Source organism: Sceloporus occidentalis, unplaced genomic scaffold (genome assembly GCF_023333645.1).
Source record: "Sceloporus occidentalis isolate IW3139 unplaced genomic scaffold, rSceOcc1.0.p SCAF_8, whole genome shotgun sequence".
Lineage (NCBI taxonomy): Eukaryota > Metazoa > Chordata > Lepidosauria > Squamata > Phrynosomatidae > Sceloporus > Sceloporus occidentalis.
Window position 1 is genome coordinate 39947019 of NW_028316988.1, and position 25786 is coordinate 39972804.

Sequence of the window (25786 nt, forward strand, 5' to 3'; positions counted from 1 at the left end):
CCTTGCATCGTCTTTCCCTGGGAAGGGAAGGAGGGCTCGGGGCTGGAAGGCAAGGAGCAGCCCTTGGCATGGAGCAGCCGGGGCCAGCCTTGAGCCCAAGAGGCAGCAGCCAGGCTCCCCTCGACGGCTGCGGGGCCAACCTCGGCCTTCCCAGACTCTAAAGCCCATCATCCCCAGCCCCTGGGGTCCGCCTAGCCATGGGCTCCCGGCAGCAGGAGGCCAAAGGGCCGAGGATGCTGGGTCTGGGAGTCCTTCGACGGGGCGTGCCTTCTCCTCCGATGGAGGATCGCGAAGCCTCGCAGCTTTACCGCTTGCCCTGCAGCCCGCAGTCTCCTCCGGTGGCCCAGCTGGCAGCGCTCCTGGCCCGCAGCCTCCTCCAAAGCGCTCCGGCTTCGACGGGGCGTCCCTGGGCCCCGAAGAGAACCCTGGAGGAAAGCGAAGCCTCGCAGCTCTGCCGCTTGGCCTGCAGCCTGGAAGCCCAGCCTTTGGGAGACTTGGGCGAGGCGGCCCAGGGCCTGGCCCTCCCGGCCTCGACGGGGCGTCCCTCGAGGAGGACCATGGAGGAAAGCAAAGCCTTGCAGCCATCCCAGTTGGCCTGCAGCCTGGAGCCTGACAAGGACTTGGGCGAAGTGGCCCAGAGCCTGGCGTCATGCCCCTTCCTCCCTGGCACGAGACCTTCCGCCTCGACGGGGCACCGTCCAGCCTCGATGGAGGAGAGCAAAGCCTTGCAGCTTTACCAGTTGGCCTGCAGCCTGAAGCCTGACCTGGTAGAGGTGGCACCGAGCCTGGCACCTAACCTCCTCGGTGGGCAAAGCGCTTCAGCCTCGACGGGGCGGGAGGCTTCCTTCTGGGCCTGCGGGAGATGCCAGGGCTTCCTCTGGGAGCCGGTCTCGCTCCTCTGCGGCCACACTTTCTGCAAGAAGTGCCTGGAGAAGGACCAAGAAAGGCCCCAGGAGGGGAAGCCCTCGAGGCTCCGCTGGGGAGGCTGCGTCCTCTGCCCCGGACCCGAGGGCGCCCCCGCCGGCCCCCTCCGGGTCAACGTTCTCCTCAGCGGCCTCTTGGCCAAAGGATGCCCCCGACGAGCCCAGGCCGCCCGCCTCCGCCACGAAGGACGCCGGCTCCGACGGGAGAAGAAGCTCCACGACGCTCTCCGCAAGTACGACCAAGGCCTCCGCCTCGGTAAGACCCCCGACAGACAGACAGGGACTGGCCCAGAGGGCCGCTGGAGAGGGAACTCCAGCCCCTTAGCGATGGATGGATGATTGATAGATTGATTGACTGACTGATTGATTGATTGATTGATAGCAAGAGAGAGAGATGCCTGCAATGGATGGACGGATGGATGAAGAGAAAGAGATGCCTGCAATTGACAGAGAGAGAGAGAGAGAGAGAGAGAGAGATGCCTGCAATAGATAGATAGATAGATAGATCAAGAGAGACAGATGCCTGCCATTTATAGACAGACAGACGGATAGATACCAAGAGAGAGAGAATCCTGCCACACACACACACACACCTTAAGAGAGAGACAGATACCTGCAATGGAGGAGGGAGGGAGGGAGGGAGGGATGGACAGATAGATAGATAGACAGACAGACAGACAGACAGACAGACAGACAGACAGATGCTGGCAATTTATATATATATATATATATACACACACACACATACACATATATATAAAACAGTATATACCAAGAGAGAGATGTCTGTAATATATGTATGTGTGTGTATATGTGTGTGTATATATATATATATATATATAGAGAGAGAGAGAGAGAGAGAGAGAGATGAGTGCAATTGTGTGTGTGTGTGTGTGCATGTGTATCAAAAGAGAAAGCAATTACCACTATATATATCAAGAGAGAGAGAGATACCTGCTCTACATGTGCATTACTGTACATGTGTGTATACACACAAGCACACACACGTACAATAATATATGTGTAGAGCAGGCATCTCCCTCTGTGTGTCTCTCTCTTTTTCTTTACAATTTATCCCCTCCTTGCAACTTTTTGTGTTTTAACATTTGCTGCCGTTGGGTGCCTGTACTGCAGCCACTCGCTCAAAACCATAAGGTTGCGAGTTCAAGACCAGCAAAAGGGCTCAAGCTGGACTCAGGCTTACATCCTTCTGAGGAGGTGGCTAAAATGAGTCTCCAGATTGTTGGGGGCAATTAGCTTACACCTTGTAAGCCACTTAGACACGGCTAGTTCAGTGTGAAGCGGTATATAAATGAAGGAAACCCCTACCAGTCCTCTGCTTTGAACCAGATAATTCCAGTAACTACCATTAAGCCCAGTTAGGTGTTTCATTTCTACCTGTGTCTTTATTGTCAGGAGGGGTGGGACACTTGTGAGATCCACTTTGTGTGACAAAATAAATTTAGTCAAAAGCTGAGGTGTCTTTAAAATCCTAAAAGAAAGAAAGATTGAAAGACAGACAGACAGACAGACAGACAGACAGACAGGCAAACCTTGATATTGTATAAGGGGCACTATGTTATTATGTCACTGAATTTAATGGCATAGTTGTATAATAATAATAGTTTATTTATATTTCCCGCCTCTCTGAAGATCGAGCCGGGATTACAACAATAAAATAATACAAGATAATACAAATAATAGAAATACTAATACAATCAATAAAACACTTAATATTAAATTTACCAATTCCTATTAGTTCTCTAAAATCAGTTTATCAGTAGTCAGTGATCATAGTTGAGAGTGGAATATTGTCATAGATTATTATTATTATTATTATTATTATTATTATTATTATGTGGCACCTTTGAGACTAACTGAAAGAAAGAAGTTGGCAGCATGGGCTTTCCTTGACTACAGAATACTTTCTCCAAAAGCATCTGAGGAAGCAGACTGAAGTCTAGGAAAGCTCATGCTGCCAACTTCTTCCCTCAGTGAATCTCAAAGGTGCTACAAGATCTCTCTGCTTACTGATTCCACAGACTAACATGGCTATATCTTTGAATTCTATTATTATTATTATTATTATTATTATTTCTTACCCGCCTTTCCCCATGGATCAAGGCAGAGAACAGCAACAAATCAACAACTCACAATTAAGCGCATTGATTAAAACATGCAGCAGTTTAAAAGGACAAATAAAACCTACACATTTTAAAACAATCTATATGTAAAATTTAACATCTTAATTCACAAATTATTTAGTTATTTGTGGCACATGTGCTCAATGGCTAGTGTTCAGGTGGCCATTAAGGTTAGCTTTCGAGTCGGATGTAAAAGCAGCTCCATACCCAAGCGCCTTCATTTTACAAGCATCAGAGGGATTTATTTCAATCTAGCATGAAGGGCAAAGGAAACAAGCCAGGGATGGGAGACTTAGGCTATCCAATGTCCCCATCTCCTCATTCTTGAGGAGATGGGGACCTTCCTTCTGAACCTTCGCACAAAGTCTTGTTTATTTAGACCAAAGTGAAAGTAGGTCAGGAGAGCAGTTTGTTGCATAAGCCCATGGCCCAGTCTGCCTTCCCTACCTCCTTCCTATGGAATGATTGTGTAACAAGAGGAAAGCAAAGGAGAAATGGGTCGGAGAGATTGGATCCTGTTCATCCACATTGCCAAGGCCTCCCTGACATGTTCCCTTCCTTGCTCCCTTAAATACAGTCAGCCCTCCATATCCATTGATTCTTTATCCACGGATTCCAGCATCCAAGGCTTGAGTGTGTGTGTGTGTGTGCGCGCGCGCGCGCACACACACACACACACTCCAAAAAGCAAACCTTTATTTTGCTATGTTATATAAAGGGTACCGTTTGACTATGCCACTGTACTGAATGGGACTTGAGCATCCATGGATTTCAGTATCCACAGATTGGGGATGTCCTGGAACTAAACTCCGAAAAACCCACAACTAAACTCCGGTGGATACCAAGAGCCCATTGTAAAAGTTTTCATTTGTGGACAGGAGTGGCTGTGGTTGCTTTCCAAAGAGTTTCCCTTCCACCAGCTCTGTCTTTAAAATAGAATGCAAATGATCATTATTAGCCTTTATTCAAAACTGGTGGTTTCTCTAAACCTGGGTTTGCCCTGCAGAAACAATCCAGTTTGACATCGCTTTGAGTGCCATTTTAAGCAGAGCTCTGGTGCCACAACAAACAACCATTCCCAGATTTCCATAGCATTGAGCCATGGTGCTTAAAGCAGTGTCAAAATGGATTATTTCTGCAGTGCAGATCCAGGCCTGGACTCTTAAAGAGTCTGCCTTTTTCTCTTTTTTACAGCAATAATCTGCAAAAGACGTGTTGCCGCAGAATCATCTGGTTTGCTTAGGGTGGGAAAACGGTTTAATAGCTTCCCGACTGGGTCTGTTTGGGTCCTGACTGGGTCCGTTCAAACACTTGCTCAGCCATGGAAACTCACTGGGAGTGTCACTCTCTCAGCCTCAGAGGATGGCAAAGGCCCTTCTGAAGAATTCTTGTTGGGAAAACCCATGATAGGATCACCTTAGGGTTGCTGTAAGTTGTAATCAACTTGAAGGCACACAACAAGAACAGCATCAGCAACAACAATGAATGATTTTAAATGACATTGCCAAAAATATTTAGTCGTAAGAGCAATTTCTCCTTTGAAAGGTCAGCATCCACTTATGCTTCCCCCTGCAGCTTCATTTTCCCCCTCCTTCAGCACTGGCTTCCAGGAACAGTATGATCTTACATCCCTTGGTGCTCCACACATTTGTGCAACCGTTGGAGTGGTTGAGTAAGACAAATGTAATGACTTTCATAATGTCTGTTCCCATCAGCAGGAGAGTTCTAGTTAATTCTAAACTTAAGTAATGGATGTTCCTGAGACGCACAAGGAACAAACGGATTCTGAAAGATCATGCATGCTTCAGTGGTGACAATGCTTTGCTTTAATAGTTGTATTGAGTCAATGTTTCCATCGCTTACAGCTCCCAACGATCATTTGTTATATAGCAACCGGTCCCGGATTAATTCTACTTTGAAATGCTGCAAAGAAGCCTTGCGTGATGCAGAAATGGCCTGCAGGCTCCAGCCATACTGGGCAAAGGTGAGTTCTAGTTCCACGTTCCTGTCTTTCTACTTTAACTGAGTGGTGCCAAGCTGTATCACAGTGGGACTCTATGCCCTATGACTCTTCTCTAGAGTTGGAGTTACTTGGTATGTAGGAGGATAGTTAGAGAATAACTGGCCTTGGACAAGTCACGCTCTCTCAGCCTCAGAAGAAAGCAAAGGGAAAATCCCCTCCAAACAAATCTTAACAAGTAAATCTTGTTATAGGTTCACCTTGGAGTAGTGGCATCACTAAGGTTGGCATCACCCGATGCAGTAATTTATGGTGACATCTCCCACAATGATCTCCTCTAATATCATGCCATGCAGAATCCTAAGTACTATTTTTTTGTATTAAGTTTACACATAAATCATCATTCCCATATATCACTGAAAGTGATGGCAAGAATTGGGACGTAAACAACTTGGCAAAATTCTCATGATACCTTTACGTTACAATATCATATACGTAGCTTAAATGTATTTATGTATACATTATTCCATGTGGTTAAAGTGACAATTTGGTAAGAGGTGATGTTTTTAAAGGAATTTTAAGCCGCTTTGGGTCCCAATTTTTGGAGAAAAGCAAGATACAAATTAATATAATTAATAAATAGATAAAATTTAAAAAATAATTTATTTAATTTAAAATTTTATCTTTTAAAAAACCTGGGGCTCCCCTTCCACTTCCCACTGAGCCTTGCCTCACTCACACCATCTTTTAGGCATATTTTAAAGGGACATTACAGCCTAGTTCTCCCCAAAGGCAGATGTTTGGGCAGAAGGGGTGTCACCCTCTTTTTAGGGGGTCACCTGGTGCAGTCTTCTGCCTTTGCCTTCTTCTGAAGCTGAGAAAGTGTGACTCATCCAACTGACGCCCCAGTTGGAACTGACTTGAAGGCACACAACAACTTGAAAAGTTACGTTAACAAGTAATTGCCGCTCTGAACTCACAATTAGTTACCATTATGGTTACAAGGGTCTTTCTTTAAAGGCAATTATTTACATTCTCATTATTTGAAAGTCACTATCATAAATATTGAGAGGCAGGATATAAATTATTATCATCATCATCATCATCATCAGACAGTGCTGTCTCTTTCGCTCTTCTTACAGGGTCATTTACGGAAGGGACAGGCCCTCGCTAACCTTGGGAAAACTGAGGAAGCTTTACATGAATTTTTATTCTGCCTTGCTTTGGATAGTGGCAATAGAAAGGCCAAATTGGAAGCTCAAAGGGTGAGTCTTATGTATCTTGTCAACTGCTATTCTCATCTCTGAATGGAGTATTACCCAGCTGTGCAAAAGAAAACAATATCTAATAAACTTGCTTATGTGATTGTACTTCGGAAGTGCCGTTTTAGATCGGCTCCCAGTGCCATATTCTCTGGGTATAGAGTGGTGTAGTGGTTAGAGTGTTAGACAAGGACTCCGGAGACCAGGGTTTGAATCCCACCTGAGCCATGAAAACTCCCTGGGTGACCTTAGGCCAGTCACACTCTCTCAGCCTCAGAGGATGGGAATGGCAAATCACCTCTGAAGAAACTTGTCAAGAAAACCTTGTGATAGGTTCACTTTAGGGTCACCATAAGTCAGAAGTGACATCAAGGCATACCACAACAAAAAAAGATTGATGGAAAGTCTTTGCTGAATGGTTGCGCTTTGATGATGGGTTAAGGCAAATAATGATGGCAAAGGAGAGGTCGCAATACATTCTGCCCTTGGAGCCTATGATCTGTGCTTCCTCTTAGCTTTGCAGTGTACAAGGGACAAATGTAGAATGCAAACCCACTGGGTGACATAGTTTTTTGTGGGTTTTGGGGCTATGTGGCCATGTTCTAGAAGAGTTTATTCCTGACATTTTGCCAGCATCAGTGGCTGGCATCTTCATAGAAAATGCCAGCCACAGATGCTGGCGAAACGTCAGGAATAAACTCTTCTAGAACATGGCCACATAGCCCAAAAACCCACAAAAAACTATAAAAATGTAGAATGGTTGTCCATTCTTGCCTCTTTCCATGGTTGCATCTTGTTAAGCACCACATGTACCCTTCAGCATTTCTTTTTCTCACTCCTATTGTTTTTGTATGTCAATATTTTTAAAACCTGTCAACTTGAATTGACATGACAATAATGTCAACAACAGCTGGTAAATCATTGAAAAGGTAGGTGTGGGCGGGGCTTGCGGACCCTGCGACATCTTGGTCCTCCCACAGCGTGTTACTCCCAGGTGTGCCACACAAACTCACGAAAGCAGGAACTGGATGCAGTGAAACTTTACTAACTTATAACATATGCACTAACAGCAACCCAAGCCCCAGCCATCAATCCCCGTCTGCTTTAGAGTCCGTTACTTCATGGGTCCTCTTCACCCTCCGCTGGCCTCTGGCCTTGGCACCACTTCTCTTGTACCTCCAGCTCCGACGTGTCACGCTCCTCGTCCTTCTCTTTTATACCTTGGTCTCCTGACCCCACTTCCTCCTTCCCAAGGCTTCCATCTCTGCCCGACCAACCCTCCTTTCCTCCCCCTCACTGCAGTAGGGAATTTAGTTTTGAGTCTTACTACATTTTGCAGTCCAGAAAACATTCAGGGATAGTCGTATTGGTGATATAGCAAATCCAATAACATCAAAGATCCACCAAACAGTAAGAGGTTTATTGGGCCAACCAAAGCGTGAAAAGCTTGCAACACACACACACACACACACACACACACACACACACACACACTGTGCATTTTGGTCGGCACAATAAAAGCATCACTGTTTGGTGGATTTTTGATGTTTATTGGAGTTACATGTTGCAATATCAGTTTTTATATATGCTGGCTGGGCTGTTCTGGGAGTTACAGTCCCAAAAAAGGTAACTTATCCAAGCTATGCTTGCGGTAGAAACATGTGTTTGCCTATTTTTTAAAATGCCAGATGTCACTGTTTAAATAATCATGATGTTCCTAGCCAATGAGTAATGTGTTATTGACTCAGATGTTCAAATAAAGAAATGTGGCTTAGGGTGAAGTCAGATGTGCCACTTTGAAAGCAGAGGAAGTATCTTATTCATAGCCGTGTGGCTTCTCTCAAGTACACAAATACACATTTCCCAGCCTTGGACCTGTTTCGAAAACCGGTCCTGCAAGATTTCTCCATGGCTCCGGTGAGAGGAACGCTGAATGTCGGTATGTGCTGATTGGCTGGTAACAAGAATTTCACCAACATGCCACCTCATCCTTCCTTTTCTCCTTGGAGCGGTTTTGCAAGCGGTTATACAATTAATTTCTTGGTGACGTGAGAGATAAACTTGTGCATGTCTCCATTTGGGGGAATGGGGAGCTCTTCTTCTTTTCTTTTCCACTCTGGAGACCAGGGTTCAATTCCCAGCTTGGCCATGAAACCCACTGGGTTGCCTTGGGCAAGTCACACTCTCTCACATTTCTACACTGTAGAAATAATGCAGTTTAACACCACTTTAAGTGCTGTCGCTCCATCCTGTGGAACCCTAGGATTTGCAGTTTTATGGGGTCTTTGGCTTTTTCTGTCAAAGAATGCTGGTGCCTCACAGAACTACAAACCCCAGGATTCCATAGGATGGAACTACAGTGCTTAAAGTGGTGTCAAACTGCATTATTTTTGCAGTGTAGATGCATCCCGCATTAGCATGCTCCTTTCCTCCCGCTCCTCACCTAATATTTGTCACTGTGGCATGTGTTGTTGGCTTGTACGTCTGGCTTGTTGTATACCCTAAATTTCGAAAAATTATTTATTTGGACTACACTCCACATAATTCCCCAGTAACTATACTGTCTGAGAGTATCCTGGTACATGTAATGTATAAAATAACTTTTCCAAACCACAACATTCATAGAAGGTGCATCTACACTGAAGAAATCATTCAGTTTGCTACTACTTTAAGTGCTGTAAGCACTATCCTATGGAATCGTGAGGTTTCTAGTTTTAGGAGGACTTTAGCCTTCTCTGCCAAAGAGTACGGGTTCCTCACAAAAATAAAATCCCAGGATTCTGTAGGATGAAACCATGGCAGTTAAAGTGGTGTTAAACTGCATTATTTCCACAATGTAGACACACCCAGAGCCCAGTTTGGGAACACTGCTGTATGCTGGTGGAAAAGGCATACATGTTGAATTTAGACCTTGGAAATCTTACTTTTTGAATTATACCAGCCAGAATTTCCCAGCCAGCAAGGCCTGTGGGGTTCTGTGAGGCACAGTCCCAAAGAGCAATGTGGCTGAGGGAGGAACTGTAATGAATTGTTAATAGTACATTGATAGGAGAATGTTGCTCGTTGCTGAATATTAACATAAAAGTAGGCTTTGGGTGAGCGGAAACACTTAGTGCAGAATGCACTTGACTGGTTATCCTTACAGATACATTGCACCCAGTAGGCACAATAAAACTGCTAAGGACCAATCCAGCCCATAGGAATTTCCATTTTTGTCTGTGGAAGTTCTCCTACATAGGCCATCTATGCACGTACCCTTTGCACCCTGTGAGCAGAATGTGGAGCTACAAGGTATATATAGCTATCTATAAGGAACTTATGAGAGTCAGTGTGGTGCAGTGGTTTGATCAGGGGATTTCATTGAGAGACCAGATGCCCAGATTTGGTTATCCTAGCCTCCTTAAACAAATGCTGGACTATGTGCTGGACTACAAATCCATTCATCCCAGTGTCTTTGCTGGGTGGGGTTGATAGACCATGTAGTTCAACATATGGAAAGCACCAGTTTAGAGAGGCTGATGTATTCAGCTGACAAAAAAGATTTGTTGTTATTGACTGCCTTCAAGTTGACCTCAACGTATGGTGACCCTATGAACAAGACATCTCCAGGACATCCTATCTTCAGGTCTTGCCAACTTAGGGCCATGGCTTCCTTGACTGAATCTATCAACCTGTAATGGGGTCTTTCTTCCTTTCTGCTGCATTCTGCCTTACCAAGCATGATTGTCTTTTCTAGTGGGTCATGTCTTCTCTACTTTATGACTAAAGTACGACAGCTTCAATTTAGTCATTTTGGCTTCTAGGGAGAGTTCAGGCTAGATATTCTCTAGGACCCATTTGTTTGTCTTTCTAGCAGTTTGTTGTATCCACAAAACTCTTCTCTAGCACCACATCTCAGATGAGTTGACTTTCTTCCTGTCAACTTTCTTCACCATCTAGTTCTCATAATCATTCATAGTGATGGGAACCATAATGTCATGGATAATCCTAATTTTGGTATTCATTGATACATCTTTGCACTTCAGGATCATGTCTAGTTCTTCCATAGCTGTCCTGTCAAGTCCTTGTGCTTTCTTGACTGCAGTCTCTGTTCTGATCAGTGATGGAACTTAGATATGGAAAAGCTTTAACTGTTTCAAGAGGCTAAAGAGATATTTGATTTTAAATTCCTGCTTGGCTGAGAAACCCACTGGCCTTCTAACCTACCTCACAGACTGCTTATAAGGATAAAGTAGCTGAGCCCTATGCTTTTCAGAGACAGGGTATTATGTGACTGTTATAACTCTTAATGGTTGGACCTCAGTGGAGATGTGACCAACCCAATGGCCCAAACCCATCGTATCTGGCACACATTTTTCTAACAGACCCTTTGTTAAATGGGACATGTATCAGAAAAGATGATCCCATCAAAATCAGATAGGTTTACTTCTGTCATGTACAGTAGGATACCAAAGTTCAGAAACTCAGGCCCAGTAGTAAAAACTCAGATACCTTTATTAAGAAAACTTATAGATCCAGTCTGATGACTTTCATTGTGAGAACTGGCCAGCAACTGTTACAACCACATAATTAAATTGCCCATAATTCCAACATCAGGCAGGCTTAATTATAATCCATTGAAATTAATGAACACTTTCCCCCCCTATACCACTCCTTTGCTTTGTTGTTAAAGCCAGACTCTTTCTCATTCAAATGCTTGCCTCCTTTCCAGCCTCAGCTCACCAACTGGATGTAACTCGCCCTACTTTAAAAACAGTTCTCAAGCGTTCTTGCAACATGCTGCAACTACCACATAGCCCATTATTACATTATGGGAGAACAAAGCATAAGCAACTCCAGACAATTTTTTCTGTATGGGGGGGGATAAACTGGTCAAAAAAATCCTGTTAATTCAGCATCATAGATTTGCTGTAGATGTATCCCATTCATCAATGTAGGAGCCTGCTTCACCAACTCAGTTCTCAGTCCATCTGGTTTAGTATTGTCTACTCCAATTGGCAGATCAAATAGATCAAACCAGAAATCTCTCTGGAAGTCCAGATGACTAGACTAAGGCTGTTATGCTTTGACCACATTATGAGAAGGCACAACTCATTGAAGAAAACAATAATGCTAGGAAATAGTTTTTTGTGGGTTTTTCAGGCTATGTAGCCATGTTCTAGAAGAGTCTGCTTCTGACGTTTCGCCAGCATCTGCGTTTTGGCGAAACGTCAGAAACAAACTCTTCTAGAACATGGCCACATAGTCTGAAAAACCCACAAAAAACTATGGATGCCAGCCGTGAAAGTCTTTTACTTCAAAATGCTAGGAAAGATGGAGGGAAGCAGAAAGAGAGGAAGGTCACATGCTAGATGGATGGACTCTATAAAAGAGGTCATAGGTATGAATTTGCAGGAACTAAGCAAAGCAGTGGAGGATAGGGAGTCTTGGAGATGTCTCGTCTACAGGGTCGCCATGGGTCGAGATCGACTTCAGGGTGGACAACAACAATAACAAGAAACTCCAATTGGCAGCAGCTCCACAGAGGCTTAGGCAGCTTTCCCCCCTCATTTGCAGAGCTTGGAAATGTTATTTGGAGGGACTACAACTCCATTGCCACATTGGCTGGAGATTCTGGTGGGTTGCAGTACCCCAAAGTAACTTGTCAGTATTCAGCACCGGTTATGAGAGCCAGTGTGGCATAGTGGTTTGAGTGCTGGACTACGACTCTGGGTCCACCTTGGCAAGTCACATGCTCTCAGCCTTACGGGAAGGCCATGGCCAACCTCTTCTGAACAAATCTTAAAAAAAACAACCCACGATGGGTTTGCCTTAGGGTCATCATAAGTCGGAAACAATTTGAAGACACACACACACACACACACACTGGATAAATATATTTAGCTGCTTGAGGCAAAGGCCAGAAGAGCATCCCCTTCCTCTGCAATGTAAAGAAGCAAACTGGACAGGCAGCGGAACCTTTACTACAAAAAGTATCTCCCACCATGCCTGAGTGGTTTAAGGGGTGCAGGACAGATTACATTGTCCTTTTACTCTCTCTTCCATCAGAAGGGAAAAGCTGGGCTCCTGAAGCCTCCCGCTACTTCCCAGTCTTTCACCTGAAGCATCCTCCCTTAGGGTAGGGCCAGCCCTGATGCTGGTGAGTAGAACCTGGAAAACCTCCTTCTCCTAAAAGCATTGCTTTGTTGCTGAACGAGTAGTGAAGTCTGTATGTGTGCCTTTGTTTTGTACTGCAGCTTCTCCTTAATTTATTTTCACGTATGCCGGGAAAAGCTCAGGAAAACTTGCCTGACATCCTGCAGCAGTTATCCCACCATTCTAGATTAAAAGGGAATCTTTTCAAAGCAGAGGGATCTCAAGGCTCCGTCCACAGCCTACAAGGTTTACTCAAGGTAATGCATGCCTGTAGCTCTGTATTATGGTTTATATATTAGTTACTGGGAAAGAATTGAGTGGGTTGCATGGTTTGCTCTTTCTTTTTTCTTTTAACCTTCTGCTGGGGATTGGGCAAAGCTTTGGAAAGTTACCCTTTTTTGGACTACAGTTTCTAGAATTCCAGTTTCTTTACAGTTTTATGTACAGTAAAAAGATTATTTTTCCAAGCTCCAAGATCTCAGTCTTTGTGTTGGAGTTCATCTTCTGATTTTTTATTGGGATTTATTCATAAAGGTAGGTTCGAGTGCAAGTGGGTGCAAAGTGACTTCTGAAACCTTTTGAGACTTGTGGTGTCTTTTAGGGAGGAGGAACTTGGTGCAGGGAGTTGGCACTGGAGACATTCATGGGATGGGATTTTATCATTATTATTTTTTTGAAAGAATGTTTTTTGGAAAGAATGTCTGAGTTGCACATCACAGTAAGCCAGGGATTCAAATAGTCTTCTGTCTATGATTTGTTTAGCACAAGGGTGAGAATCATCCAGCCCTCTAGATGTAGTTGGAGTGTAACGCAGCTAGTAGTGAAGGATGCTGGGAGTTCCAGCCCATCTCAAAGGCTGCAAGATCCAACCCCAGTTTGGTGTAACATATACATCTGACAGCCACATGGCTTGTTACCCTGTATGCAGAGGAGCAAACTTCTACAATAAGCCCTGAATTCTTTTGTTGGCTTGTTGGGGAAGTAACAAGGCAATTTGACTTCTGCTACTGATGTCAGTGCTAATGCTGCTAGTGTCATTTAGCACAAGGCTAAATGCACTGTGGACCAAAGTCCACAGTTTACTTAGCAGCTCCCACTGCACATAGGAGCAATGGGGCATCAAGAGTTAGCACTGTGACTCATTCTCTGTGAGTCATGCATGATTCCTGTGGCGTCCTGGCTTGTCGTGGCCTCTGAATATACCCAGGGTTCAGTTTCAACATGGACTTTGTTTTGATCTTGCCTCTTACCACCTCAGGGATGATGAGATTAGGAGGATACTATATTTCGTTAGTGAAATCAGCAATGGGAGTTGTGTGGAACTCCTGATGCTGCTGGATTGCAATTTATAGGAGCCTCAGTTGTCATAGCCAATTGTAGGGCATGCTGGGAATTGCAGTTCAACAATCCTTGGAGGGATGCATAATTCCCAGCCTGGATTTAAAACATGTACATCCTGCTATTCAACTCCCCAAATAATTTACAGATCCATAAAAATGAGATAGACCCCATCCCATGGGCATGACAAAGGAGGAAAGAATGAGGGGGAATAAATGAGTCTAAATTATTATTTCAGTGTCAAGCAGTTGTAATGGTATCATGGCTGTAATGTAGCCTAGCATACAACTTATAACAAACAGCTGGAATAGAATAGCCCTGTTTCTTATCTTCTTCTGAATGAACGGCTGCTGGACATTGTTTTTTGTCTTTTGATTCGAGTTATGGAGCTCTCTGTGCAAATCCTGGCCAGTTCTGCCAAAACAAAACACAGCTGTCCTGACTACATCTTACAGAATCTTAGGATTTGCATGCCAATGGTGCATTTACAAGTCTCTGGTAGAAAGATATAGTGCACTCCTCTGAAATACAGATATCCTGATTTAATCATTCATTCCTCTTCCCAGTGTACTTTGGAAACCATAGTTCAGAACCCTCTAGCAGAGAATTCTGTGTCACCAAACTATAAATCCCAGGATTCCTTAGTATGTTATTTATGTGGTTTCCAAGCAGTATAACTGTGAAGTGAAGATACATGTTAAATCTTGCTGTTCCCTAACAGATCCATTCTGGGTTTTATTTATCGATCATGCTGACATTCAGGGTTGTCACGACATTTTGGTACATGTGGCAGGAAACAAAATAAAACCCAATAAAAAAGCACACACAAACACACACACACTTCACCTACAGAAGCAAACTAGACTGACAATTGCATATTGCTTTAACACTGGTGATGGAGCACTAGGGGGGCAGTTTTTTCTATGCCAGAGGTTTCCAACTTTTAGCAATTCAGATGTTTTGGACTTCGGTTTCCAAAGGTGTGTTTTTTATTTATATTATTTATTTATTTTGTATGCTGCCTTTCTTCCAGAGCGGGACCCAAGGCGCCTCACAGAAGCAGATCAATTAAAATTTGTGCAGTTAAAAAAAAAACAATTAAAATAGTCACAATTAAAACAATATAACTTTATTTTAAAACATACAGAAATTAAGAAGTAAATAAAACCCAATAAAAAGGCTTCCCTGGAAAGGTTACGTATTAATATCCTGCTGAAATAAAAAGGATTTAACTTTTGTATCTTGTGAATTTTTAACTTGATGTAAGCTGCTTTGAGTCTTGGCCTGGGAAAGAGAAACGATATATATTTTTAATAGTTAATTATTTTTATAATGAACCCTTAGTATCCATTGGAATTTGTTTCCAGGATCCCCTGTGGATACCAACATTCATGGATGCTCAAGTTCCATTAAATATGGTTGATCCTAATCACATTTAATTGAACATTTGCGAAGGGATGGCATGAACTGACTGATTGAATCATACCACCTCAGTATTCATCACATATTTGTAGACAACACCGTGACAATATGATTTTCAGCCTTGTTTTCTTCAGTCCTCAACAGTGTGTATTCTTTCGAGGTGCATATGTCTTTCTTGTCTGGAAAACTTCGCTGAAGATCTCATGAGGAATATGCTTGCTGGAGGTAAACATGAACTTTTTTTTCTTTTTGTACAGGGAAATGTAGATAAAGATAAGAACATCTCTTTCCAGGAAGATCAGAAAATAATGGACTCTGAAAGCTTGGGGAAATCCACCCAGGTAACAAAAAGCCCAAAAGAAGACTTGGATGAGAACAGGCATACCATCTCAGGCGAAGAATCTGTCCTCCTCATCTCTGAGAAATGCATATTTCTAAAACGAAAGCACTACTCTGAAGATGCCCCAGACATTGACCCACCTTGCAAAATGGCGAAAAGGGGTAAGCTGATTTTGGGCTTATTCTAGAATTTAGATCCAGTTGGCTTCCCAAACTGATTAATGCTGTAGCTAAATGAAGAATGCAAAATGAGATACATATTTTCAGGAAGTGCTTTTAAACCATCTGAACAAGCCTTTATAAGGAAATGAACACAAACCAGGGATGGGGAATTTATTTTCTGGATAGTGTTCAATTGCAGTTCCCATCATCCAGCACCATCAGCTGTGCTATTTAGGGTTGGTGAGGACTGCAATCCAACAATTTCTTGGAGGTTGTGCATTCCTCCTCCCTGACTTATACCATAGTTGTTTTTTTATTTGCCAAGAACGACATACTTTGCTCAAGTAGAACATGGGGAGGGGGAGCATTAAAAATACAAATTTTCCCTATGCTCCAAAGTGGTGCAATGCAGAACTCAAGCCCTACCCACCCACCCTCATTCTACAGCTTTGTAATTGTGCCTTCTCTGATATGGGAAAAATTATTTGAACTACTCAGGAAAATGATAAAACTTTGGGCTTGCATTCTTGAGTCTAATGCCCAAAAATGTGAAATGCATCATTTGCCACCTTTCTTTGATGTGAGTCATCCCACCCTTTTATATGGTTATGTTCACAGTTGTGGTGGCCAGTTCATCCATCTACTGGCTAGGCTTCTGGTGATGAACGTTTCTCACTTAGCTGGGCTGGTCCCCTGACAACATACACAATCTGCCATTGTGGTGGTACTCAGCACTGTCAGTCTGGTGGAACCTGACAGGGCTTTTTCTTCAAGAAGCCAGGGTCACCTCCACACCACAAGAGGTTGGCAAGAATAGGACTTTGTGGAGATGAAATGTGTATAACGAATGCTTTGTGAAAAGCTGAGTGACTTCTTTTGGATGTTCAAATGTCTCATAACTAAGTCCATGTACATGTATTTGGTACCAGTACAGTAGTTGCGGTCTCTGTTGACATGTGCATGTTTCCATTCCCTGTTTTTAATAGATACAAGTGTTGACAAGGGATCTGATCTTGGGAATGGTGTTGAGTTTCAGCTTGTGGATCCATCTGACCTGGAGTGCTCTTTATGCATGAGGTATTTGTTCTGTTCTTGTGGGTTAGCCAGAGGAATGATGTTTATCCCTTAATGCCGGTTCAAGGATTATGGGTGAATTGTAGGTTCATGTCTCAAAGTGGTGAAGCATTTTGGGGAATTAACTAGCCAAGATGACCAAGAGGCCACTTCCTTCTCAGAGGGAGTGTGGGCAGGAGAACCCCTTTCTATTTTGTGTTGACTTTGCTTTAAGAGGATGGTTACAAAACAGGCTTCAGGCCTTCCCTTGCTTCCCTACTGAAATAAAGTGATGCTACATTCCAAAGTAGTAGTTTCTGCCTTTACTGGAACTCAGAGAATTTCCTTTATGAAACTCCTCTCCCTTGTTGAAGACAAGACTATAACTACCTAGATCCCTTGGCTAGCATAGTCATTGGCTATGTTAGCTGTAGGATTTGAGGAGTTACAGTCCAAAAAAAGGATTCTTCTCTAATTTCTGTCCATCAGGACATGAAAATAGCTTGGCATTAAGTCTTGATCAAGATTGAACTTGTTCATTGGTATCCATGGTTTGAGCATGACCCTTATGGACCTTTCATGCTCTTAAGAGAAGAGAATGAGAGAAGACAAACAAAACAAGGTGATTTGGACTTCAAATCATGGAAGCTCCAACCAGCATGGCCAATGGTGAGGGATTATGAGAGCTGTAGTTTAAAAGATCTTGAGGAACAAACATTCCCCAACCCTTCTGTAGAAGCAATTCATTGGTCAGGCTCCCTGACATGTAGGTGATAGATCTTGTAGCACCTTTGAGACTAACTGAAAGAAAGAAATGGGCAGCACGAGCTTTCCTAGGCTTCAGTCTGCTTCCTCAGATGCATAGCCTGCATTCCTGGAAATCCATACTCGGTTTTGGCATGAGCCAAAGTCTCATTCTATTAATGTGTGTCATGTTAATATACATAGTCGTTGATGTTGTGTGCCTTCAAATTGTTTCTGACTTTTGATGACCCTATCTTAAAATGTTCTTGGAAAGATTTGTTCAGAGGAGATTTGCCTTCCATGATCAAATGGAGATTCAAACCCTAGTCCCAAACTTGTAATCCAGCACTCAAACCACTACACCACACTGGCTGGCAATTACATAGTTATTGCCCCTTATGAAATGGAAGGAAATCTTCAAGCTGTGTTACCTTGAACTACTAACCCAGTGACCTCACCTTCAAATAAGCAAAGCTGCTATTAACCTAGTTTGACTGTCCAAACTGTAAGTGTAATTGACCTACATCCATGGAATGAGTAACTGAGTGGTAAACCCAAATGGCAACAAAGAATGTCTGCCTGGCAGTTGGATGAAGGGGGGTAAAGCTTCTCTTGAGTTGCTGTCTCCTGAATTTGCTTAGTAAAACTCAAGAGAATTCCAATCCTGGTCTGAGCTGAGCTTCTTGAATTTTTAGCCTTGGGCTAGAAGAATCCTGTTCTTCAGATAGCAGAGGCAGGTTGTCAAAAGGGGCAAAAGTCTAGCATCTGTCTTCCCTCTACCCCATTCCTTGCATCAAACACAACTGTGAAATCACTGTTACAGGTTAGATCTCCCTTATCTAGAATTCCAAAATACTCCAGAATTGTCTAAATGTGGCGTTGAGATAGTGACACCTTTGCTTTCCGATGAGTTCAGTGTATACAAAGCATAAATGAATTTAATGTTTAGACTTCAGTCCCCTTTTCCCAAATATCCCATTATGTATATGCAAATTTTCCAAAATCCACGATGAATTGGAAGCGACTTGAAGGTACACAACAGCAACAAAGGACTCCAGCAGGGAGGGACAACGTCCCACTTCCAGCAGAATCCAACACTGCTAAAACTTTCCCATAAGTAGTGGCTGGTGATTTCCATGTCAAATTTATTCCAAAGCTTATTCTCTTGTGTAGGGGTCATTGCATGTCTGCAGTATAGGTTCATCACTTTGGATATCTTTTTTCAAGTTCAAATTAGAACCCTGAATGGATTCATCACTCCCTTGACTTGGGCACTGACACTGCTGCCCATAGTTTCCTTCCATGCCCAGAGCAACTCTGAATACCAAATATGGGGAACATAAGGCCCGCCAGAGGCTCAATTAGCCAGAGTCAGTGAAGCCAGTAGTGAGAGAGGATGGGAATTACACTCTGGAAACATCTGGAGAGCCAAACATTATCCTCACCTTGAACAGTAATAGCAAACACATTCTCTTGCATGAGGATTATGAAATAGCACCAAGTGCACACAAGAAGGAGGTACCAGCAAGCCTGAAGAGAACCTCAAGATTTGCTTGTTGTTAACTCAACAACTCAAATCAACTCTGATTCATGCCAACCCTATGATTGAGACAACTCCAACACCCCCCCCCCTTTATCTTCCACTGGTCTGCTTAGTTCTTGCAAATCCATGCCTATGACCTCTCTGATTGAGTCTATCCATTGAAACCCAAGCTATCCAGAATCAAAAGCAAGCTCAGTTACTATGCAGTGCTAACAAACAAGAGCAGGGAAATGATAGTGCAAGAGTGGGAAGGAATAGGGACAGGCTGCCTGCCTGAGATAGAAACACTCCATGGGTTCATCTTCATTGTAGAAATAATGCAGACTGACATCACTTCAATGCCATGGCTCCATCCTACAGAATCTCTGGGATTTGTAGTTTTGGCAGGCACCAGCACAATGGCAGAGAAGACCAAAAACCTTGTAAAACCACAAATCCCAAGATTCCATCAAATAGTTTTCTAGCACTTAAAGTGGTGTCAAAATTGCATTATTTCTACAGTGTGGGTGCACTCCATGTGGCAACAGTTTTGCTGTTGCTCCCACACTCCTCCAACCTTAAGAGAGCTTTCTTATATTTTGATTTTCACTGTGGGTAAAAGGGATGAGAGGTTGTGTATGGAAACTGCAGTGTATTTTCATGACTCCCACTTCCAGATAACGTCCTGAGTTTTCTTTTTCTTTCCCTCCCAATTCATCCAGACTCTTCTATGAACCTGTCACCACCCCTTGTGGACACACTTTTTGCCTGAAATGCCTTGAAAGATGCCTGGATCATAACCCCAAATGTCCCCTCTGCAAGGAGGGGCTCACGGAGGTAAGCCTGCCCTCTTGTGCTGTTTTGTGCTGTTTCTTTTCCAAATTTCAACAATCTTTTGGGGGTAGAGGGAGTGATTTGGGAACTGGAAAAGAGGCACATCGGAATCTTTCTTTTTCCATGTACAGTAGCATGCATGAAAATTCCCTTTCTTGCAAGAACTGAAGGCACCAGTACTAGACGGTCAAAAAATTACTTTTTAGCTTCCAGAATCCCCCAGTGGCCATGCTGACTGGGGGATTTTAGGATTTGTAGTCCAAAAACATTACTTCATCCAGTTCTGTCATGGACACATGAAGTCTATCTTGGTTATGGCGAAGAGAAAAAAATTAAGCCCGCTTGGAAAGTCACCCTCCAGGAAAGTTTGACAGTTCTATTGTAGGTTGGATATGTTCTTGTTTTTTGTGAATACAGTGACAAATATTCTGAACCAGCCAAAACATTTGTGTTTATATGGAGAGTCAGTGCATTCAGCCCCCTTCCCTTGAGTGGGCTCTTGGAATCTTTTGGGCAACAATTCTGAAGGGATCTCACATACCCTCCAATATTTCACAGATGAAAACCAGGACATGTGTGGCCACATTGGAATGTGGTTGAGCAGGCAAAAGGTATTAATGAGGAACAACACACAAGCAAAGAGAAGCTGCTGCAGTTTGATTTTGCCTGACCCTCCCAGGAATGGCATGTTTCCGACCTCTCCTCCTTATAACAAGTAGTTTGATTCCAAACTACTTTTGCACTTTGAACTCGGTTTGCAGCAACTGAAGTAAGCTAAGAACAAAGACGGAAAGTAGGAGGGGGAAGAGAAACTGGGACATTTTAAAAGCAGCTGAAAAGGTGAGATGGCACCTTTGGGACTGTCCCTTCCAAACCAGGACAATTGAAGGGTGTTGTCATTCCAGTTGGTAGTTCTGACCTTGTGGTTTTAAAGCTCAGATAAGGAAAATGGACACTGACATGTTTGGGGGCAATTTAGGTCACTGGGGGTCAAAAATCAGGCAAAAAACATTAAACCTGTTTGGGGTCATGTTGCATTGGGGCTCAGCTGAGAGCTGGGTGCCTGTGTTTTTCCCACTTAAGGGTTAATAAGAAAGTGTACAGTAAGTGTTTTGAGCATGTTGGAAACACTGATCATGATTGTTTGAAACTGTTCATCCAGTTTCAAACATTTCACATCTGTTTCTTTGGTGACCTCAGGCATTGTTCCAGTTACGAAGTTGAGATACTTGTGTTTGCCTTCTTATTGGAAAACCCACAATTTCCAGGTCAAGATGACGAGAACAACCAGAAATATATGGATTTGTAATTTATATCGGGGGAGGATTTGGTAGCAGAAGCATGGCATTTTTTTAGGCTGTCCTTGAGAGGAATCCCATTTTTTCCTGCAGTGCTTGGCAATGAGGAAACTGTGTAAGACGGTGCTGATGGAGGAAATAATTGCAAGGTACCTTCCAGAGCAGCTCAGAGAACGGAGGAAGATCTACGAAGAAGAAATGGCAGAACTTTCCAAGTACGTTACAATATTGTCACTTTCCATTTCCTCCAACTAATGGTTCACCCCATACCCTTCCTATAGTCTTGCCTACCCACAACCTGACATCCTCCATATTTTTGGACTGCGGCTCCCATCATCACCAACCAGCAGGTTGTGTCAGACTGCCCTAGCTAAAACCTGATCTCACCAGAACATCTGCATGCATATAGGACATCCCCAAAAATGTATACAGCCTTAACAGTTTCTTCTTCTGGAAGTACTTTAAAAATAGAGTTTATGCCACAAACCCAAATACACTTGAAGAATTAAACCTTGCAACAGTAGAGAAAGGTCATGAAATTACAAGAAAAACTTTAAGGGAGGTTTGCAGCTTTGTGCTTCGACAGTGCGAGCAGTGCATTCATGTGCAGGGAGGTCAATTCAAAGACCTTTCATAAAATTGTATTTTAAGATGGAATCTGAAACTGGTTAAATCATTATTATAACATTTGTTCTTCAATATAAATGTACTTTCCTAGCCTTCAAATACTCATCATAGCTGCTACTGACTGTTAAAGTGTGTATACATTTTTGGTGGACACACTTTATATTTAACCAGTGAAGATGGGAGAAGAACCATAAATGTAAAACATTTGATCCATATGCAGAAGTTTAGAGGTTCAGTCATTCTCTACTTAAGAGGATCAGTTAGCAGGTAATGGGGGAAGGTCACCCTGAGATCCCAGAAAACAGCTGCCAGTCAATGAATTCCCATATACTAGTGGACATCGTGGATGCTCCAGCCAGCATGGCCATTGGTCAGGGATGCTGGAGAGGTACACTTCAAGATCACATCAATGCAGAGCTCAATAAATTGCTCTTCTGGATTACAGTTCCCAGAATCCTGGGACTTGTATTCCAGAAAAGGAACTTTTTCAAAGTGCTGCATCTATGGACCAAAGTTTGGGAACCACTGGACTAAGTGAAGAAGTAGCTCTAAAGCCAATTGATAGGCCCAGCTATCCACTGGAGTTTGATTCCAGGCCCATGGTACCAAAACCTGTGGATGCACAATTCCCATTAAATACAATGGTGTAGTAAAATGATGTCCCTTATATAAAATGACAAAATCATGGTTTGCTTCTTAGAATTTATATATATACTGAAGCAATGGATAGTTGAATCTGTGGATAAAGAATCTGTGGATATGGAGGCCCAGCGGAAGTAGAAACTGATGTGTTAAGTTTCCAAGTTCCCATTGATTTATGGGTTCTCTCTATTTATGGCTAATAATAAGATAAGGCTAATAAATTCTGTGTCAACGCTGCAATGTATTGTTGCAACAGCGAAATACAGATTATCTTCAAATCTGGATCATGAAGTTCGTTATAGACAACATTTGAAGATATTTTCTTTGGTTGATTATTTGAGGAGGGGGGTTTGAATTAAAAAAAATTGAACAAGGCTTGGGTTCATCAGTGTTCTCCTTCAGTTAAATACTTTTCACATCCTGCTTCTTTGTTGTTTGTATGGTAAGCTTTTTAACAGAAGCTCTATCCTACAGTTTAAACAAGAATGTGCCCATATTTGTCTGCACGATGGCGTACCCAACTGTCCCATGCCCGCTGCACATCTTTGAGCCATGTTATCGTCTGATGATCCGGAGGTGCATGGAGACTGGAACCAAGCAGTTTGGGATGTGCATTGGGGACTCTGTCAAGGGGTAAGTGAGTGAGTGACGAGAGAGAGAGTAAATTGAACACTTTAACTGTTATGGCTCTATCCTATGTCAATATGAGATTTATAATTTAGTAAAGAACTGAGAATTCTCCATTAGAATTCTTCTAGTTCACACTCCTCTGATAACACCAGAGCTCTCTAGCACAGAATACTAAGGATCTCACTGAACTACAAATCCCAGGATTGTTTAGGATGGGGCCATAACTGTTGAAGTGGTATCAGACAGCTATCCAGTGTTTCAAACAGCTATCAATAAGTGGTATCAAATTGTGTAGTACAGATACACTCTGTATCAAGGGAAGGAATATAGTTTAGTGGTGCATTATAGACAGAAGATCTAAGGTCAGACCATCACATCTCTGCTGGAAAGGATCAGATAGGAGGAGAAGGATCCTTCTCTAACTGAGACCATGGAGACTTGCAGCAAGTCAGAGTAAGCCTGACAGACTTTTTTGAACTGCAAGGTCTAGAAGCTTCTTGTATATTCACCAGACAAACCTGGGAGTAGTAGGGAAAAATGTTTTTTTTTCATGCTCTATATATCTGTCCTTTGCTTTGAAGATTCACTTCTTTTGTAGTTGGATACTGCCTTAACTTAATTCTGTTATTGGTTATAAAGGCTGCATTTGCAGAGTTAATGCAGTTTGACACTGCTTTAACAACCATGACTCAATGCTATGAAATTCTGGGATTTATAGTTTTGTGAGATGTTTAGCCTTTGCTCTCAGAACTACCAATCCCAGGATTCCATGGGATGTAGCCATGATGGTTAAGGCGGTTTCAAGCTACATTTATTCTGCAGTGTGGTAGCAGCTGAAGTCTTCGTGTCATATGTGGTGGCACTTAAAAAGCAATAGTAGTAGTAGTAGTAATAAAGCCATAGAACAGGTTGCTTGCCTGGATCTGTAGAACATTCACTATAGCTAATTAGGAAGGAATCTGTTTAAATCTGAACAGATTGCTGGAACAGCCTTTGAGAATCTAGCTTTTGAAAACCCGACCAAGGAACAAAGGAAATGCGTATCTACAAATTAGCAGTGAATTTTTATCCCGCTCTACGATTCGATTTCTACTGGAGACGATTGCAGGTTGCTCTAGAACCGTTCTAGGTTTAAATCGGATCCTAATAGGAACTCCACTCCTTGGATTCGATTCAGAAAGCGGGGTTTCACCTAGTGAGAACAACCCCTTCTGCACTATGAGATCTGCAGCTCTGTAGGAGTGACTGGCTGCAAAAACTAAATCCTCTCTACATTGCTTTGGCTCTTTTGGAAAAAAGGTTTGCAGATTATGGCTGCATCTTGGAGATCAGAAATGTTGACTTCTTTGCCGATGGCCGGTCCGTGGTTGACAGCATTGGCAAGAGGAGGTTTAAAGTGATCCAGCACAGCCAGCGTGATGGATACAACACTGCAGACATTGAGTACATTGAAGATCAACCAGTGAGTATCGCTTGAATTGTTATTGTTGTATGCCTTCAAGTCATTTTCAATTTATTTTGACCAGTTTAAAAAAGACCTTGCTACACCTACAATTGGCAAACTGATGCCCAGGGGAACAGATGTACATGGACCACTTCACTCCATGTATCTGAGGAAGTAGACCAAGTCTACAAAAGTTTATGCTACAATTTCCTTCACATAGTTGGTCTCAAAGGTACCACAAGATCCCTTTACATACTAAAAATGGTATTATTACATGTCATGTTCTATTCTTCCAAAGAGGTGAAGGTGACAAATTGCAAAAGTTTTTTTTTTGTCCTCACAACAACCCTGCATGGTAGGCTAGCATGAGAGGGAGTGCCATGTCTTCTGGTTCATAACTCAAGCTTGCCATTCTGAAGTGTGTGAAAATCCCTCATATTCTCAGTCTTGCAGCTAAAACTCTTCTTTATGTCCCTTTTTTCTGACACTCTCCACCAAATTCTAGGTGCAAGGAGAGGAATATGCTGAGCTGATTGTTCTACATGATTCTATATATGTTCAAGCCTACGCATGGTTTGATTCTCTCAAGCCAGCGCTCAAGAGTCGTATCCTCAGCCACTTTGGTCCAATGCCGGCTAAGGATGTGGATCCACAGGTACGAGGCATTTTAAACAAGAATTTCAGCTTGCTTGTATGCATGGCAATACACTTATTTGCAGGCATATGAGTACTTGGAGTATTTCTAGCCTTTGTTTCAAGCAGCTCATCCCAAATCAGCAGTACTCCAAATATACTGGACTATACCTCCAAGTTAGGAATAGCAGATTAAATGCAGTGCAAAGCAAGGGATGTGAGGATTTTGAGGCCGTGCTGGGTGGGGGATTCTGGGGGTTGTCGTCCAAAAAAGGCAATGTCTCAAGCTCCTTGGTTCTTGTGAAATGGAAGAATTCTACATTAACTATGTACTGCATGAAGAAGTGCCACCTTCTGTCTGTCCTGACTATCCTACCATTCATGTTTAAAGTAAGGCTTATTCTCTCCATGCCTCTTCTGTTGCAGGCCAGTCCTAATGGACCCTCCTGGTGCTGGTGGATACTAGCTGTTTTACCGCTTGAGAGCAGAGCCCAGCTCCCATTTCTTGCCATGACATCCCTGAAAGACCGCCTTAATGGCATCAAGCGCATCCTGGCCTTCATGTCCCGTTCGAGATCTCGACGATGATGATGATGATGATGATGATGATAATGATGCCCTCAAGAGTTTCTGTGAATCACCTTGCAATACTTGAGTGCTTGAGCATCACTCTG

At 42.9% G+C, this 25786-nt stretch overlaps 1 protein-coding gene across 3 annotated transcripts; it reads left to right on the forward strand.

Annotated features, from left to right (window-relative positions):
- Window positions 1-25786, forward strand: LOC149308723 (LON peptidase N-terminal domain and RING finger protein 3-like). 3 transcript variants are annotated; one of them, XM_089536359.1, is made up of 12 exons: window positions 1-1179; window positions 4933-5051; window positions 6170-6292; window positions 12526-12681; window positions 15442-15685; window positions 16672-16762; window positions 19727-19841; window positions 21230-21351; window positions 22880-23038; window positions 24335-24497; window positions 24985-25134; window positions 25539-25786. In XM_089536359.1, the coding sequence occupies exons 1-12, from the start codon at window positions 198-200 to the stop codon at window positions 25698-25700; spliced, it is 2586 nt and encodes an 861-aa protein (XP_089392485.1). In that variant the 5' UTR covers window positions 1-197; the 3' UTR covers window positions 25701-25786. The 3 variants fall into 3 exon arrangements, with proteins under 3 accessions (XP_089392485.1, XP_089392486.1, XP_089392487.1); XM_089536360.1 differs by lacking the exon at window positions 12526-12681; XM_089536361.1 differs by lacking the exons at window positions 6170-6292; window positions 12526-12681.